Source organism: Dreissena polymorpha, chromosome 5 (genome assembly GCF_020536995.1).
Source record: "Dreissena polymorpha isolate Duluth1 chromosome 5, UMN_Dpol_1.0, whole genome shotgun sequence".
Lineage (NCBI taxonomy): Eukaryota > Metazoa > Mollusca > Bivalvia > Myida > Dreissenidae > Dreissena > Dreissena polymorpha.
Window position 1 is genome coordinate 86,904,551 of NC_068359.1, and position 17,898 is coordinate 86,922,448.

Consider the following 17,898-nt stretch of genomic DNA (forward strand, 5'->3'; position numbering starts at 1 on the left):
TTGAAACTTTTTGTAATGAAAACACTATTATTTCGGATGCGCAGTTCGGATTAAGAATTAGTTTAAATACAGTCTTAAGACTGCTCCTCAACCAACATCATCAGCATGGATTCCGCCGTCTTAGAATGTTTCGGCCCTTTAATTCCATGAACATTCTAATAGCGGTGGGCCCACAGTGGTGATAAGTCATTGTGTGTTGGTTGATTGCCTCCAGCTCTTCTCCTCTCGCCTCAGCCACAGCCAGCTTGATGCCCGTTCGGCTGCTTGGCTCAGTCTCTGGATAGCCACTCGTCTCTCCCTGCCAGTTGTTCCTAATGCTTCCACGGGAAATAGCCAAGTCCGCCAGCCTTGTTGCTTGCACAGATCCATCAGTTCTGTGTACTTGGCCTTCTTCCGCTCCTAGGCCTCTTCACATCTTGCCTCCCATGGTACTGTCAGCTCAATGGTGACGAGCTTCTTTCCTGGTTCTGACCACAGTACAATATCTGGTCGTAGGGTCGTCTGAACCACGTTTCTATCAAGGTCAACTTCCATCTTTCAGTCTCTAGAGCCATCAAGAATTGATGCTTTTGTTGGTTTCTGTGTCTTCACGGTCTCACCCGATTTGACAAAAGCGATGTGCCCATGGCGGGGGTGATTACCATGTTCATTCTTCCTTTCCTTCTCTAGCAAGTCAGCCAACTCTCTGAGGACCAAGTCGTGCCTCCATCTATATCTTCCCTGTGTCAGTGCTGTACTACAAGATGACAGAACATGCTCTAGGGTGCCTACTCTGTCACACAGGCTGCATTTTGGCTCTGCTGTGAGTCCCCATCGGCACAAGTTCGCTAGGGATGGTAGTAGATCATAGACAGACCTGAGGAGAAAGGAAAACCGAAAAGGCTCATACTTCCAGATGTCTCCCCAGGTCAACCTCCTGTCTGCGGTATTCCACGTGGTCCATGCTCCCTGCGCTCCCATCTCCACAGCCCTTGCTTGTCTGGCATTTTCTTCCGCCCTCCGGACCTCAGACTGAATCCTCGCTCGCCTCTCTTTCAAGTCTGATCGGCTCCACAGTACCACCTTTCTCGTACCAATTCCTTCACGTCCAACTGCAGTCACTCCGACAATGTCTTTGTGCTTGAGCGCGTTCTCTGCCTGGCTCACAGACTTTGTCGCTGACCATTTCCTGCTCGTTCGGGTTTGGATCCCTGCCTCACGGATGAACGCGTCCGGAGAGTCCCTCAAGGTCAACACAAGTCTTGCTTTTGCTGTCTTGAACTCTTCTACCAGTGAAGATAGCGGGAGCTGTAACTTGTTGCTCTTCCCATAGAGTCCAATACTGGTAAAGCTGGGTGGAACTCCTAGCCACTTCCTGAGGTGTCGACTAGTGATTCTCTCCAGGGCTTTCACTGTTGTGCTGGGTACCTCGTAAAGCGTAAACGGCCAGATTAGTCTTGGGAGCAGTGCATGCTGGTAAAGCCAGGCTTTGAACTTGCCGGGTAGTCCGCAGCGGTCTATCTTCTTGAGACCCTCCTCTACCTGTTGCTTTAAGTTCTTGATATTGTCGCGATCTTGTAGGCTTGCATCAAACCACTTGCCCAGGCATTTTTTTGGACTCGTCATTATGGAAGGAATCTCTTCGTTCTGTACGTAGAGTTTGAACCTCTCTGTTGTCTGTCCTTTCTTTATGACAACAGATCTGGATTTTGCTGCTTTGAACTTCATTCTTCCCCATGAAGCGACATCCGTCAGGGCTGCCAACATCCATCTAGCTTGGACGTGTGTCGTTGTCGTCAATGTGAGGTCATCCATGAAGCCTTTGCTAGATAAGAGATAGATTCCTGACTCTGTCTTTGGTCAACGTGTCTCACGTTGGGCAGCATTTATCATCAGGTTAATCCCCATGATGAAGAGCACCACGGAAACTGTGCAGTCGGTAACGATTCCCATCTCCAACTTCTGCCATCTGGTTAGCTGGTCACCAACAGTAAACCGGAGCCTGATTCCATCCAGGTAACTGGTGATGATTTTCTGAATGTGGCCGTTCACATGGTAGTGTCGGAGGGCTTTATAGATGAGCTGGTGTGGAATGGACCCGTATGCGTTGGCCAAGTCGAGCCAAACTACAGTGAGATCCTTCCTCCCTTTCTTCGCCTCACTTATTAGCTGTTTGATAGCACTGGTGTGCTCTATGCAGCCGGAAAAACCGGGAACTTCTCCCTTCTGGACAGAGGTGTTGATGTATGCGTTGCCTGTCAGGAAAGATGTGAGTCTTCTGCAAGGATGGCAAGGAATATTTTTCCCTCGACGTTGAGCGACGAGAATCGTTCGGAACTGGTTGACCGTCTTGGAATTGCGTTCCTTCGGTGTAAATATCCCCTCGGCCTCCTTCCAAGCCTCTGGTACATCACCCTTCCTCCAGACTTCTTTGAGGAGCCTCCATAAACGCTTGAGGAGTAGTGGGCACATCTTGTACACTTTGTATGGGATGGCATTGGGTCCTGGCGCCGAAGCAGCTCTGGCCTTTTTCACAGCTTCTTTCACCTCACCAAGCGTAGGTTCCGTTGCATTAAGCTGTTTTTCGGGTTTCTCCGCTGGCTCTATTCTGTCACAGTCCCCTAGCACGTCTTCTCGATTGGGGTCAGAATGGGTAACATGAAGGAAGTTCTCTATTTCCCCTAGTGGAGTTTCCAACTTTCCTGACCTTTCTTTGTCGAGGAGGGATCTTGCGAACTTGTATGGGTTGGCTGTGAAAGCTGCCCCCTTCTTTGCCCGTTCCTGTGTCTTTCTTCTGCTGTTTTCGGCTTTCCGTAATGATGTCAGCTGTGTCCGAACTGTATCTCTAAGCTGTGCAAGTCCAATCCTCTCAGTGGGTGAACTAGCACAGTACCTTCGTCTCAGCTGCTTGAGTTCACGTCTCAAGTTCTGGATACGAACTGGCCGCCTGTTTGGTCTCTGAGGTTCCTTTCGCACTTTCTCCTCTTCTAGTCCAAACCTCTCCTTTCCTACTGAATATATCAAGATTGTGAGGGTGTTCAGCTTCCGGTCTACTGGTCCTTGCATGGATTCTTCGAGGATGTTCTCTAGGTCCTCGTCCATTTGGGTCCATGATGTCTTGTCTGAAGCCTTGGGCCACTTAATCCTTGGTTTCCTGGTTCTAGTGGCAGTGTCTTGCTGTGGTCTATCCCGATCAGTCGCCTCGCTTGCTTCCGGGCTGCTTTGAGTCTGTAAGAGCTCTAAAAGGGGGTCATCCTCCTCCTCAGGATTTCGAAAGACATCCTGTGAGGTCTCCTGAACAAAGAGTTCTTCAGTACTGTGGGTTAAATCCAGACTGGTTACTCAACTATTGATGCTATTTATATATTGATGTCGATTGTACAAAATTATTTAAATAAAAATAAACGTCTTTATGTTTATATAAGTCGATTTGTTAAAATGTTTTGATAGTATATACCGCAATGCATTATGGTTGAAAATATTTAAGTCTGGTATACTAGGTAAATTGTTTAGAATAGTGAAGGATATGTATGCGAATGTTAAGTCACGTGTTAAATCATGTTCATCTTATTCAGATTATTTGAGTTATGCGGTTGGACTGACGCAAGGGACGGTAATGTCGCCGATTTTGTTTTCTTTATTTGTTGAAGATCTTGAACTTTATATAAAAGATAACATTAACTCTGGTTTGAGTATAGACGAAATTGTTTTGATTTTTTATTATCTGCCGACGACATTGCCATTTTAGGCAATTCACCTGCTGAAGTCCAGTCACATTTAGATAAATTATTTGTATACTGCAATGCTTGGGGGCTAAATGTTAACACTTTAAAAACTAAAATAATGGTATTTCGGAAAAGAGGATGTTTAAAAGAAAATTAAAAAAAGGTCATACAATGGTAATGAAATTCAAGTTGTTGATAACTTTAACTATTTAGGCACGGTGTTGAATTATACTGGAAGTTCTAAATTAAACCAAGAACATTCGGTTGGTAAAGCCCTTAAAGCATTGAATTCATTATTGATAAAATGTCATGACTTTGATTTAAAACCAAAAATACTCTGTCAGTTGTTTGACTTCTTTGTAAGTTCTATATTAAATTATGCTTTAGAAGTGTGGGGTTTCACAAAGTCAGATGATATTGAACGCATACATCTAAAATTTTGCCAACGATTGCTTCAAGTTAAATTAAATACATTTAATGCTGCTATTTATGGAGAATAAGGTAGATACCCATTGTTTGTATACAGGTATGTTAGAATTATAAAGTTTTGGTTTTAAATTCTTAACAATTAAAATATTATTATGCAAATTGTTTACAAACAAGCTTTACACGATTGTAATAAAGGTTTTAAAAAATGGGTCACAGATGTTAAGAAGATGTTAAATAATTATGGATTAGGTTATGTATTTGAAAATCCAAACGTTGTGCAAGTAAATAGTTTTGTTAGAGAGTTAAAATGCAGACTTGTTGACAATTTTAAACAAGAATGGTATGGTAAAATGAATAATAGTTCTGTATTAGATATGTATAAAATGTATACATCCTCTTTGGAATACGAAGAGTATTCAGACTTACTTCCTAGACGTCTGCGTTTATGTTTTGTAAGATTGAGGGTCTCTTCACATCCACCTGAGAATCCAAACTGGCAGATATGCTCAACATTCCACGAAATGAGCGTTATTGTTTGTGGTGTAATTCCGTTGATTTAGAAGACGAATACCATTTTATATGTATATGCCACTGTTATATAGACTTAAGAAAAATATATATTAATCGTAAATTTTATATTAACCCATCTGTGTATAAATTCCACGAGTTATTAGTTTCCAGTGATAGATTAGTAATTTCAAAAGTATGTAAATATATCAAAGAAGCTTTAGTCATAGAAATACATTACTAAATAATATTGTTTGATAGATTTCATCACCCCTCAATAGAACTTACGTGTTCTTGACATATATTGTGTTTATTTGTATTTTGTAATTGATTGTTTTGTTACATAATGTAATGTTATTACTCGTTTTCACATGCCAGAACATAATTTGTTTATTGTAGTTAAAGACGATGTACTGTTGTATAAGTCTGAATAAACTATCTGTCTGTCTGTCTGTCTGTCCTCAATACAAAAGAGAAGATGTGTTTTATTGTCCGTGATACACAATGGGATTAGCGCTATTTTACTTGCAAGTGGAGATATGCCCATTGGAAATATTTCCTTATGGCCTTGTACAAAATCCCCTATCAGTCAATGCCACCTTGTGATCCTGAATGCTTCATCTATCGATCGTCGATGGTTGATGAAACACTTTTTTTGATTGGTCAAGGAAAGAGAAACAGCGAATGAAAGTACACGATACAGGAGAACGTAGGCTTGAATAAAGCTGACGTCAATAATTTGTGTAAAACAAATAATGTTGAATGCAATGGACCGGAACGAAAGTCATACTTCATCCGAAAGTCTTGTTGGTAGACTCACACACCAAATATCAGGTCAACATCCTTAAGTGTTTTGAAAAAAAGTCTGGATAATGCAATGCCGGGCAGACGGACTGACAGTCCAACTGCCCTACATGCCACCCTACCGGGTGCATAATAATCAGCTTAATATCTGAAAGAGTTGCAAAAAACCCTCAGGAAAAACGGTTATTAAGTGAAAGTTTAAGTCCAAGGCCCATAACTTCGCCAAATATCAATGGACCGAAACGAAATACACTTTATCTTTCGGTCATGTGGGTAGACTCGCATACAAAAATCAGCTCAATATCTGATATAGTTCCGTAAAAAAACTACGGAAAACGGTCACTACAGAGAAAGTTTCAAGTTCCAATCTAATGTCACAGTTGTTGACAATGTTAATGTTTTATCTGTGTTGATGGTGGTGAAAGTAAAACTGTGTAGTAGATGATAAACATTTTATTAGGAACTTACTTTGAAACTTTAGAGAAGGCTTGAATTCAAAGAGAAAATAGGTTATATGTCAGTCATACTGTATGATACATTCCTTTATAAAAGTTTTCAAAGTTTGCTTTCCTTCTTCATCAAATATCATACATTCCTGAAAATGCTGTTCACACCAGCAGGTGCTGATTTACTTGTTATATTCCATAAATTTATATTACAAAATAAGTTTTGTTAAGCTTTAACATTCACCTTGAAAAGTGACAAATTAAAACAAAAATAGGGGGGGGGGGTAAAGACCCATTCCGCACGAGAAGAACCCTTCCGCACCCTCCCTGGTTGGGTCCCCCCTCTCAAAATTCCCTGCGTACTGCCCTGCTCGATTGATACATATTTCTGAATTTCCTCTTGATACAGGGCGGAATGCGATATTTCAATATTTCAGCACTTCTTGATTTATTTTTTTTACTTATTTAAAAAATCACTATTAATTTAAAATTTCCTTCTAGATTTTCATTAAATCAACTGTTCCTTTAACATTTACTTCAGCAGAAACTTACCTATATCTTGCCAATAAACGTGAATGCCGTAGGCGCTCTCGTTCTATTGTGTTAATGGGTCAATAATTATAATAACGTGTATTCAGTCTTTAGTTATTTAAATGTTTCACCATGAAATACTACATATACTGTTTAGTTACAGCACCTACACCGTATGCAACACTCACGCTTGTCCTGCGTGGAGCTTGACATTCAACAGCACCAATTTCGCGCATTTAGTAAAACACGGGGTTTTTATGGCGTAAATGTATAGTAAAAGGAATACCCTGTAGATGGGACTTGAAGCAGCAAATATAATCACGTGGCTATAGACAGAAAGGGCGTTTATTAGTTATATACTTGTACATAATGAAATACACACGTACTGGAATTAAATTGATACCGCGTAATTGTTTTAAAAGTAATTGTTCTCACAACTTACTCGACATAAGGATTTAACTGTTCATCATTGCTTTCATGGCGGAATCTATAATTGGTGTCGTCCGTCCGTTAGTCTTTCAGTCCATCCGTCCGTCCGTCCGTCTGTAACAAAACGTTTTATGTCTATATCTTAGAAACTATTTAAGTTATCAACATGAAACTTCATGGATGCATATAAAGCAATGAGGATCAATTGGTAGATATCAACGAATATGCTTATTTACAGTTAAAAGATGTGATGATCATGCCGACATTTTTTTAAATGTATTGTTTGTATTTCCGTTTTATACTACGTAAATGGTAAAACTGTAATTACTTGTTAATCTATCTGGGTTAACGCTTACTTCATTGGCATACATAAGCATACGCATTCTTACTGCGTTCTTACGCCAACAAAGGATGACGTTGGATTCAGAGCTCCAGATAAGGATTTAGTCTAAAGGGTATTTCACCCCCTGATATCATTGTTAAAGAGTATTTTACTCCTTTGTTTCAGCCATAAATGGTATTTCGGAATATTTAGGTGTATTTTCCATTTCCATAGAAAACTGACAAAGTAAATGGTCGGTTTAATCTAAAAAATATTTTTATTTGTTATTGGCGTCGCACTGAAGTGCGGCGACTAGTATGTAATACTTTTTTTTCGCTTATGGGAGGAGAAGTTATTTTACGAATCAATGTATATATTTGTGTTTTAAGAATATCTTGCATAGTGGTGATTATTTGTGTAAATTAGTGTAAATAAGTACTGCATTTGTGACTATTACATTTACTACAACATTTATTGCCAATAATGCAAAGCTAATTCTTTTAATTAATAACTGATCACAGGGGCTGGGCAATAATAAAAGATCACAGGGACTGGGCAAATACGCGAACCGGCGAAACTTTCTGGTTTTGTATTCAAACAAAACATAATCAAAATATATTTATTCTGTGGTTTTTCTAACAATAGCGCAGGCTTTTGCTGTTCGAGTTTTGGTTAACGCGTATTTTCTTCAATTTTACAAGACGACAGCGATTAAACGGTTTATTGCTTTATTGATAACCGTTACACAACATTCACTTATTAATATCTTAGTTATAAGGTGATTTTTTTTCCAAACGGTTCCGTAGTGTAGTGGTTACACGCTCGCTTCACATGTTAGAGGTCTAAGGTTCGAGCCCCAGTAGAATCAAATTATTTTATTTGTTTTCTATGTTAACTTTTTGTTTTGACATTTTAGTTTAAGTAAATATGATGTTTTATTGTAACCATTTTTTGTTTTAATTATGGCCATGAAATATATGTGTGAGAGGGTGGGGGTGGGGTTCGTAAACACATTAAAACCTTCTTTGTTTCACTGTCCTAGCAACCACCTAGGTACTAATAAAGGCGCTATAGAGCGCGAAGCACGACACGTACATTTTGTATCATTAATTGTAATAATGAGTCTTGATAAAGGAAGCAGCCGCTTATCAATGCGGAGCACCATCACAGCACCCCAGTCTCATTACTATCAAGTCCTCCTACAGTTTTTTTTAAGAACCACATATAGAAGGCCGCAGGCCTGACCCGTATCTTGCCAGTGGTATGGATCCTTTGGTATGGACCTTTAACCCCGCTCACGAGCCATCGTTTAAACTACCGGGTTTACATTTAAACCGACTACAGTGGGGTTAGGGATTTTGTTCCGCAAATACGGGGTTGCTTAGGGATGAATATTTTTGGGGATTAATCTCTAACAATCCGTTTTTTAAGGGATTAATCCCTAACAATCCCTTGAAGGGATTTTTTGGGTTGAAAACGGATTATTTGGGATTGTTTGGAATGCTAGCACTCTGCGCATGCGTGTGGCTTAAAAGGCGGAGTTTAGAATGTGAGCTTTTGCTATGACTGCGCATGCGTAGGGCTGATAAGGCGGAGTTATTATTGCGAGCTGTTACTCGCGATAATAATACTACATCTTTTCAACCCTACGCATGCGCAGTAATTAAATGTATTAAAGCGACGATCTATAAATAAACAAACATTGGAAACATCCATTCGGCCCAATAGAAAGTATCTGGAATGCGCGCAACGAAAACAAAATCAATATCACGTGACATCAATCGAGCAGACGCTAGTCTCGCTCTGTTATCTGGCGTTATCATTCGCTACTGCAGCGTGTCTGCCCGCTTGATTCCAATACTCAACATTTCATTTCTTCGCACAATAGAAAACATTTTAATCATATACAAGTTTCGATATTTGAAGCAGCGTTGATAAATTTAACGTGATTTTGAAATAAAACATAATAGATTTAAAAACGTATGAGTCTCTGAACCAATATTAAGTAATGAAACGTAAAAATGGTATTTTAGGCCAGGGACATATACAAAAAAACATGTATAGGTCCCTGTTTAGGCCGAGTTAGCTTTTTTACAAGTACACCCTTCAATTGCCTTAAACTTAATTATTTCTTTCTGATGGTTTAAGAATAAATATAAGAGTGATCTCAAAATCTACAGTCTTTAACTTTAATATTTTCGCGGGTATTAAATAACAATACTTCGAGAGATTATCGGCCGAGTAAGAGTATTTAAAGGCATGTAAATACTTCTCATGAATGTAAATACTTCTCATGAACATATAATTTGAACGGTATTTTAAAATGTACAATACTAAGATTTTTTTTTATTTTAGCGTGTTCGGTCTCAGAGATATTCATAACCGATGCATGTTTTTCTTACTGAAAAGTACATATCCGCCTTTGCCTAAAACTTTCATATTTCAAAAATTAACATTCTATGTTAGAACAATTAGATTTAATATAAAAAGCTATGGCCGAAAATAAAAAGATATATTTCTGTATTAAATTTTCCAAATAAAGTGTTAATTTTAGAATAAACTTTACAACAGGAAACAAATATATTAATTTTAGTTCCGTTTATAACGTAAAAATAATATTAGCAAAAAATAAACATTTTGAATACACTACTCTTAAAGGGTGTTATGTCTGTGAAACCACATGTCTACGCATGTGTTGATAAGATTGTCACGATAAGATGATTAAAATCTCGTCGCCGGGCGTGAACATCCAATAACACTAATCTTTGTTTACTTATAAATCTTTGATCACCCTCACACTTTTTTACTGCAAATATTTGCTGTAAACAAAATGTTTAACATTGTTACTTGTGACAATTTGCTCCAAGTTTATCATCATCATCCTATTAACATCATTATCATTATCGTTTTCAATTAATAACCCAAATACAAAATATAAGTGATTGCTTGTATTTGACAGGACTTCGAAATACAAATGCAAAAAAAACACAATTATTTTGACGCCTGTATGTGTTCCATTTTCAACGGAGATCGACCTCAATGGCACCGCTCAATTGATGAATCTCGAGACGACTTTAAACGGGGTAACATCCTTGCTCAGATGTCTAAAGAACCGAAACGATAATATGTAATGATGTAGGGCTTGTACTTATGAATACTAAACACCCACAAGTATGGCATGTAAAAAGTGCAAATATATTTATAACAATTCGGCGGAAAGTATATAACTAAAATCATGAGTTACAGGTAAGCCCAAGTCTCACTATTGCTGGTAGAGCCCCGGTCATTCCCGGTTTGCTTTCACCGGTCGACCGGCGAGAACCGGGATGATTCATATAAATTATTTAACGCGGTCACAATATTTCCCGGTGCTGCCCCGGTTGAAGCCGGTCAACAGCCCGGCAGAGTCCCGGTCAATCCCGGACTGGCTACGGTTCGTCCCGGTTAAGCCCCGGCAGCGCCACGATTGTCGCCGGGTATGCTCCGGTTGAGCACCGGTGAAAGCCGACAGCGTCCCGGTAGAGCCAAGACAGCGTCACGGCAGAGCCCCGGTATACCGTAACTCCGCCGGCACTCACCGGGGCTATACCGGCATAAGCCGCCATCAACGCTACGGCAACACCCCGGTTTAACCCCAGTCGTCACCGGTAATACCCCGTAGGAGTCCCGGTGAATGCCGGTTAACTTATGTACGGTAGCTATACCAGGACTATGCCGGCATTCACCGAGGCGTTGCCGTAGCTATGACGAGGTATGCATGGGCCTCGGTGGAGCTACGATGCCATCCCGTTTGTTCCCGTTGCCACGCCGGTCTTTGCCGGTCCTTGCCGGAGACTCCCGGTTCATCCCGGAGGTATTTAACATTTTAATACTTTCTCGTTGAAGCCCCGGTTCATCCCGGTAGAGCCCCTGTCCATCCCGGTAGATGCCGGATCACGCACCGGGGCTCCGTCGGCGTCATAGTGAGACTGGGCCTTTACGGTTTGAATAAACTGATCCCCGCCGATGCCCAAAGTTCACACAGGACGCGCCCAACGGCCATCTATCACGTTGAGTTGCTTAAATATGATAAATTTAGAATTGTTCAACATTAATTAGTTTAAAGAAGCTGCTATTGTCTGCAAGATTCATCCACCACCACCAATGAAGAGAAGTGTACATGACTTCACGTACACCCCATACAATAATCGGAAATAATGAATGATTCAGGTAAAGGCGCGAGCGGGATACGCAACCCTAACTGCATATGATGAAACAATTTTAACAGCTATACTTCACCGACGTCAACATCTAACCAGTCACACCAAAACGCGACATTGACGGTATAACACCTTATGGAATATACTAGCCTGTATTCAACCTTGTGGGATATACCTGTCGCGTGCACGGACTACTTTTTCTTTACCACGGAATGATTTTTCATAAGAAATAAAGTCGAGAAAACTTTAGCTTCAAAATTATACCACCTTCAACCTTAAAATCTAGTCATATGTCATAATTGTATACTGAATCAGCTGATTGATGGCGTCATAAAATGACATACTAAATCATTGCGTCATTTTCCCCAATTTTTTTTGACGATTTTTTTATAAACGCGACTTATTTCCCATGTACATGTACTGTATATCGACATATTTGAATTGTCAATTTATCACATTTTCCTTATTTCGTGTAATGTGCTTTGTTTATAATCCATGCATGTACTTTTGACATTTAATAATGTACAACAAGCCATACAAAAATCGCACAATTCATAAATAATCTGCAATATTTGCTTTCCGATTTAAATCACGTTAGGCATAGAGCTGTGTAGAGAATAAGATGGTAAAAATAGCACCACACTGGAATTCGGAACGTCCCATTTTGTACGCGGGTATTATCCACTCATTTATTTGTTGTGTAATGGAATGTTTTCCATTTTTTCTGTATTTATATATTAAATTAATTTATTGTATAATAAGAGCATTTGCCATAGACAAATAAAACATTGTGCAAGTTTAAACATAATTATGTTTTTATGCAGAAATCTGCAAATGCAACCAAGTTTACCAACGGCTATTATTTAATAAACTGCTCCGGTTCATTTTAACAGCAGTAATGTACATAAAGTACATGACGTAGCGTGTGACAAAGAAGAAAGTTTATTGAGTTCTCATTTGTCATGATTTGAATATAGTGATAGGATGGCATACTATACTATACATTATTAAACTATGATAAAATAATTATTAAAGACCCTAGATTCAAAATCGTCAATTATTGAGTTAAATGGATTATTAGATGGATTTTAAAGAATAATTAAAGGTAAGATACTAGTTCGAACGTGTTTTGGTTTTTGTTTGTACTTTTGTCGTTCCCTGTTCTCGGGGAAATGATTTTAACATGGGCGCCATTGATGCATCGGATCACACACGGCATACCAATAACATTGTATAAAAAACACGTTCTGCGCGTCCTAAAATTCGATGTCCGAAGTCGGAAAATGTATTGCCCTGTATATTACGGTAAGTCAAATTAAGTGTCAGTCGCTGCAATTGTCTGTTTACTCGTCGAAATTGTCAATCAAGGTCGTCGATCGTGAACATGTATGTTGACATCGACATTATTTTGTCAGGAGCATTCGCCGCCATAGTGGAATTTAATCCCTAAAAATCGGCTGAATGAGGGTTATTTTTTAGGGATTCTAAAGAGATAAATCCCGGAACAAAATCCCTAGCCCCACTGTATTAATAGTTTATTAATATCTTAGTTATAAGGTGAATTTTCAAGCGGTTCCGTAGTGTAGTGGTTACACGCTCGCTTCACATGTGAGAGGCCCAAGGTTCGAGCCCCAGTAGAATGAAATTATTTTATTTGTGTTCTATGTTAACTTTTTGTTTTCATGTAGACATTTTACTTTAAATAAATATGCTTTTTTATTGTAACATTTTTTTGTTTTTATAATGGCCATGAAATATATGTGTGAGAGGGGGGGGGGGGTCGTAAACACATTACAACTTTTACAGTGTTTTCATATCAATGATTACTCAACCCCTATTGTTAATGAGCAATGTAAGAATAATTTCAGAATCATCTACCCTTGAAGTTGAGAAAAATATGAAATTACGCTTACAAGATGGAGCAGATTTTTAAAACCTACACAGTTCTGTTTTATTAATGAAAACTGCACACGGATGCCAGTACTCAAAAAAGGAAACCAATGTAAATAAAATGAACTATGAAATATTTGGGGGTTACAACAGAAAATCATAGATAATGGTAATTTTGGGGTTATAACACAACATTAAAGATAATAGGTATTTGGAGGTTATAACACAAAATCATAGATAATGGTAATACCAGTATCTTTTTCTATTTTGTTTAAAATAATCGGCCAATATATAAATATTTATAGTAGAAAAAAATCGTTCCATGTAACTTCATTGAGTGCCTTTTACACTGAAATTCCCGACGCCCTTTGATGCTTTGCATCACCACTTATCTTGTTTATATTATTAAATGCAAACAGAATGAATTTAAAAATGACGATATGAACAGACTTTCTTTAAAAAATATTCCAACAGGAGCCGCTGGTCGCTTAAAACGTTCCTTTTTGATCCACAAACATGATGGGCCGCCTTTTTTTTATTAAAAGCTTATTTTGATTGACTTACTTTTGATTCAAAGGTTAACTTACAATAAAAACTCAACTGGATTGTTGGTTAAACCGGTTATGCACTTAAATCAATTTAAAATACGTCCCAAGATTTGTATTGCATTTTTTAAACGTACTGGGACGATTTTTAATGCTTTGTTTTTATTTTTTCAATGCGTAAATACGCAGATACGCCTCTTATCTGGAGCTCTGATTGGATTGCCAAGAATTGGGTTCTGGTGAGATTGCATTAAGACGGCGTCCATATGCCAAGAACGCCTATGGTGGCCATCTTCCGTCGACAACTTTACATTTCAATTATCATTCGTGGATTGAAATTAAAAAAAAATCTACCATAAACAACAGATATCATGCATATATCACCACAATGAATAAAACAAAACAACAGACACCATGACACACTACTTAAATGTTATTATTGTTCACATCTTACTTGTGAATCGATGAAGTCATACGTTATGTTATATCCAGGAAGAATGGAGCCGTTTGCACGGATATCTTCCAACGCAAGTTTAACCGGAAGTTTCACTGCAGAACCTCCGGTCCAGGCTTTTCCTGTTATGGGCAGCAATCCAAGTAGTCGAATCTCTTTCGTTATATTTCCTACACATCCGATGTGACGCATATTATTCATAAGAAAAAGGAATATAAGAGTGAACATTTTCAATTTATGTTAGTGCGAAATATCAATTGAACCTAAACTTACCACGAGATTAGAAGCGCAAATCAAATAAACTAATGGCAACTATAGTATGCGTATTGACTTTTGTCATCATCATAAAGACCTTATATACCTCCAGTAGGATGCTATCACATCGCGTACATCGATAAGATATCTTATTGGTTCCCCTTATATACCTCCAGTAGGTTGCTATCACATCGCGTACATCGATAAGATATCTTATTGGTTCCACAGAGTTGCTGCTTAGACACTTTATATTAAATAATAAACCTAAGCTTACATTAAACAAAAACAAAACGTATAACTTGACGAATATTTTGTTAACCTGATTAATAAAAAAAAGTTGCTTTTAGCAGGCAAATTGAAAACACAAAAATCACTGTTTGGTATGTTTTGAGGACAGTATGTTTTTTTATACGAAATACATATCTTAATTTTTACTTTCGCTTTCGTTTACAACATTTACATGTTACGCATCATTTATGGATTTACTGTACATAGATTTATTTAACTTTGCAAAAATATGTTTTGCCAAATATACCACAGATATACTCATGAAAATAATCACCGTTTAATATTGTTAATTTATACAAAGTAATTAATATAAAATGTTTTTCATTATCATCTTCAATGTGTATGTATCGATGCCATAAAGTTCTTTAATTATCTTTTGGTAATGTATACTTTGCTAATCAACACAATACTGACACCATATACAGTACATTTTGTCATTAGCTTGGACAATCTACGTTGTCTCTAAGTAACGTAAGTCATTATCTTGGACAATCTACTTTGTCTCTAAGTGACGTAAGTCATTAGCTTGGACAATCTACTTTGTCTCTAAGTAACGTAAGTCATTAACTTTGACAATCTACTTTGTCTCTTAGTAACGTAAGTCATTAGCTTAGACAATCTACTTTGTCTCTAAGTAACGTAAGTCATTAGCTTGGACAATCTACTTTGTCTCTAAGTAACGTTAGTCATTAGCTTGGACAATCTACTTTGTCTTTAAGTGACGTAAGTCATTAGCTTGGACAATCTACGTTGTCTCTAAGTAACGTAAGTCATTAGCTTGGACAATCTACGTTGTCTCTAAGTAACGTAAGTCATTAGCTTGGACAATCTACTTTGTCTCTAAGTAACGTTAGTCATAAGCTTGGACAATCTACTTTGTCTCTAAGTGACGTAAGTCATTAGCTTGGACAATCTACTTTGTCTCTAAGTAACGTAAGTCATTAGCTTGGACAATCTACGTTGTCTCTAAGTAACGTAAGTCATTATCTTGGACAATCTACTTTGTCTCTAAGTGACGTAAGTCATTAGCTTGGACAATCTACTTTGTCTCTAAGTAACGTAAGTCATTAGCTTGGACAATCTACTTTGTCTCTTAGTAACGTAAGTCATTAGCTTAGACAATCTACTTTGTCTCTAAGTAACGTAAGTCATTAGCTTGGACAATCTACTTTGTCTCTAAGTAACGTAAGTCATTAGCTTGGACAATCTACTTTTTCTCTAAGTAACGTTAGTCATTAGCTTGGACAATCTACGTTGTCTCTAAGTAACGTAAGTCATTAGCTTGGACAATCTACTTTGTCTCTAAGTAACGTAAGTCATTAGCTTGGACAGTCTACTTTGTCTCTAAGTAACGTAAGTCATTAGCTTGGACAAGCTTCTTTGTCTCTAAGTAACGTAAGTCATTAGCTTGGACAATCTAATTTGTCTCTAAGTAACGTAAATCATTAGCTTGGACAGTCTACTTTGTCTCTAAGTAACGCAAGTCATTAGCTTGGACAATCTACTTTGTCTCTAAGTAACGTAAGTCATTAGCTTGGACAATCTACTTTGTCTCTAAGTAACGTAAGTCATTAGCTTGGACAATCTACTTTGTCTCTAAGTAACGTAAGTCATTAGCTTGGACAATCAACTTTGTCTCTAAGTAACGTAAGTCATTAGCTTTGACAATCTACTTTGTCTCTAAGTAACGTAAGTCATTAGCTTGGACAATCTACTTTGTCTCTAAGTAACGTAAGTCATTAGCTTGGACAATCTTCTTTGTCTCTAAGTAACGTAAGTCATTAGCTTGGACAATCTACTTTGTCTCTAAGTTACGTAAGTCATAAGCTTGGACAATCTACTTTGTCTCTAAGTAACGTAAGTCATTAGCTTGGACAATATACTTTGTCTCTAAGTAACGTAAGTCATTAGCTTGGACAATCTACTTTGTCTCTAAGTAACGTAAGTCATTAGCTTGGACAATCTACGTTGTCTCTAAGTAACGTAAGTCATTATCTTGGACAATCTACTTTGTCTCTAAGTGACGTAAGTCATTAGCTTGGACAATCTACTTTGTCTCTTAGTAACGTAAGTCATTAGCTTGGACAATCTACTTTGTCTCTTAGTAACGTAAGTCATTAGCTTAGACAATCTACTTTGTCTCTAAGTAACGTAAGTCATTAGCTTGGACAATCTACTTTGTCTCTAAGTAACGTAAGTCATTAGCTTGGACAATCTACTTTTTCTCTAAGTAACGTTAGTCATTAGCTTGGACAATCTACGTTGTCTCTAAGTAACGTAAGTCATTAGCTTGGACAATCTACTTTGTCTCTAAGTAACGTAAGTCATTAGCTTGGACAGTCTACTTTGTCTCTAAGTAACGTAAGTCATTAGCTTGGACAAGCTTCTTTGTCTCTAAGTAACGTAAGTCATTAGCTTGGACAATCTAATTTGTCTCTAAGTAACGTAAGTCATTAGCTTGGACAGTCTACTTTGTCTCTAAGTAACGTAAGTCATTAGCTTGGACAATCTACTTTGTCTCTAAGTAACGTAAGTCATTAGCTTGGACAATCTACTTTGTCTCTAAGTAACGTAAGTCATTAGCTTGGACAATCTACTTTGTCTCTAAGTAACGTAAGTCATTAGCTTGGACAATCAACTTTGTCTCTAAGTAACGTAAGTCATTAGCTTTCACAATCTACTTTGTCTCTAAGTAACGTAAGTCATTAGCTTAGACAATCTACTTTGTCTCTAAGTAACGTAAGTCATTAGCTTGGACAGTCTACTTTGTCTCTAAGTAACGTAAGTCATTAGCTTGGACAATCTACTTTGTCTCTAAGTAACGTAAGTCATTAGCTTGGACAATCTACTTTGTCTCTAAGTAACGTAAGTCATTAGCTTGGACAATCTACTTTGTCTCTAAGTAACGTAAGTCATTAGCTTGGACAATCAACTTTGTCTCTAAGTAACGTAAGTCATTAGCTTGGACAATCTACTTTGTCTCTAAGTAACGTAAGTCATTAGCTTAGACAATCTACTTTGTCTCTAAGTTACGTAAGTCATTAGCTTGGACAATCTTCTTTGTCTCTAAGTAACGTAAGTCATTAGCTTGGACA

General features: G+C 37.9%; 2 protein-coding genes across 2 annotated transcripts in view; both read right to left on the reverse strand.

Moving 5' to 3' along the window:
- Nucleotides 1–537: 537 nt before the first annotated feature.
- LOC127831427 (uncharacterized) lies at nucleotides 538–1,707 on the reverse strand. Its single transcript, XM_052356411.1, has one exon. It carries the CDS (start codon nucleotides 1,705–1,707, stop codon nucleotides 538–540), a length of 1,170 nt encoding a protein of 389 aa, XP_052212371.1.
- Nucleotides 1,708–1,839: 132 nt separating this feature from the next.
- The window catches only part of LOC127831429 (uncharacterized), a 64,147-nt gene continuing 48,088 nt past the window's right edge, over nucleotides 1,840–17,898 (reverse strand). Inside the window, exon 2 of the mRNA XM_052356412.1 lies at nucleotides 1,840–3,295. Coding sequence (XP_052212372.1) covers nucleotides 1,840–3,295 — 1,456 coding nt within the window. The remainder of the gene's footprint in view (nucleotides 3,296–17,898) is intronic.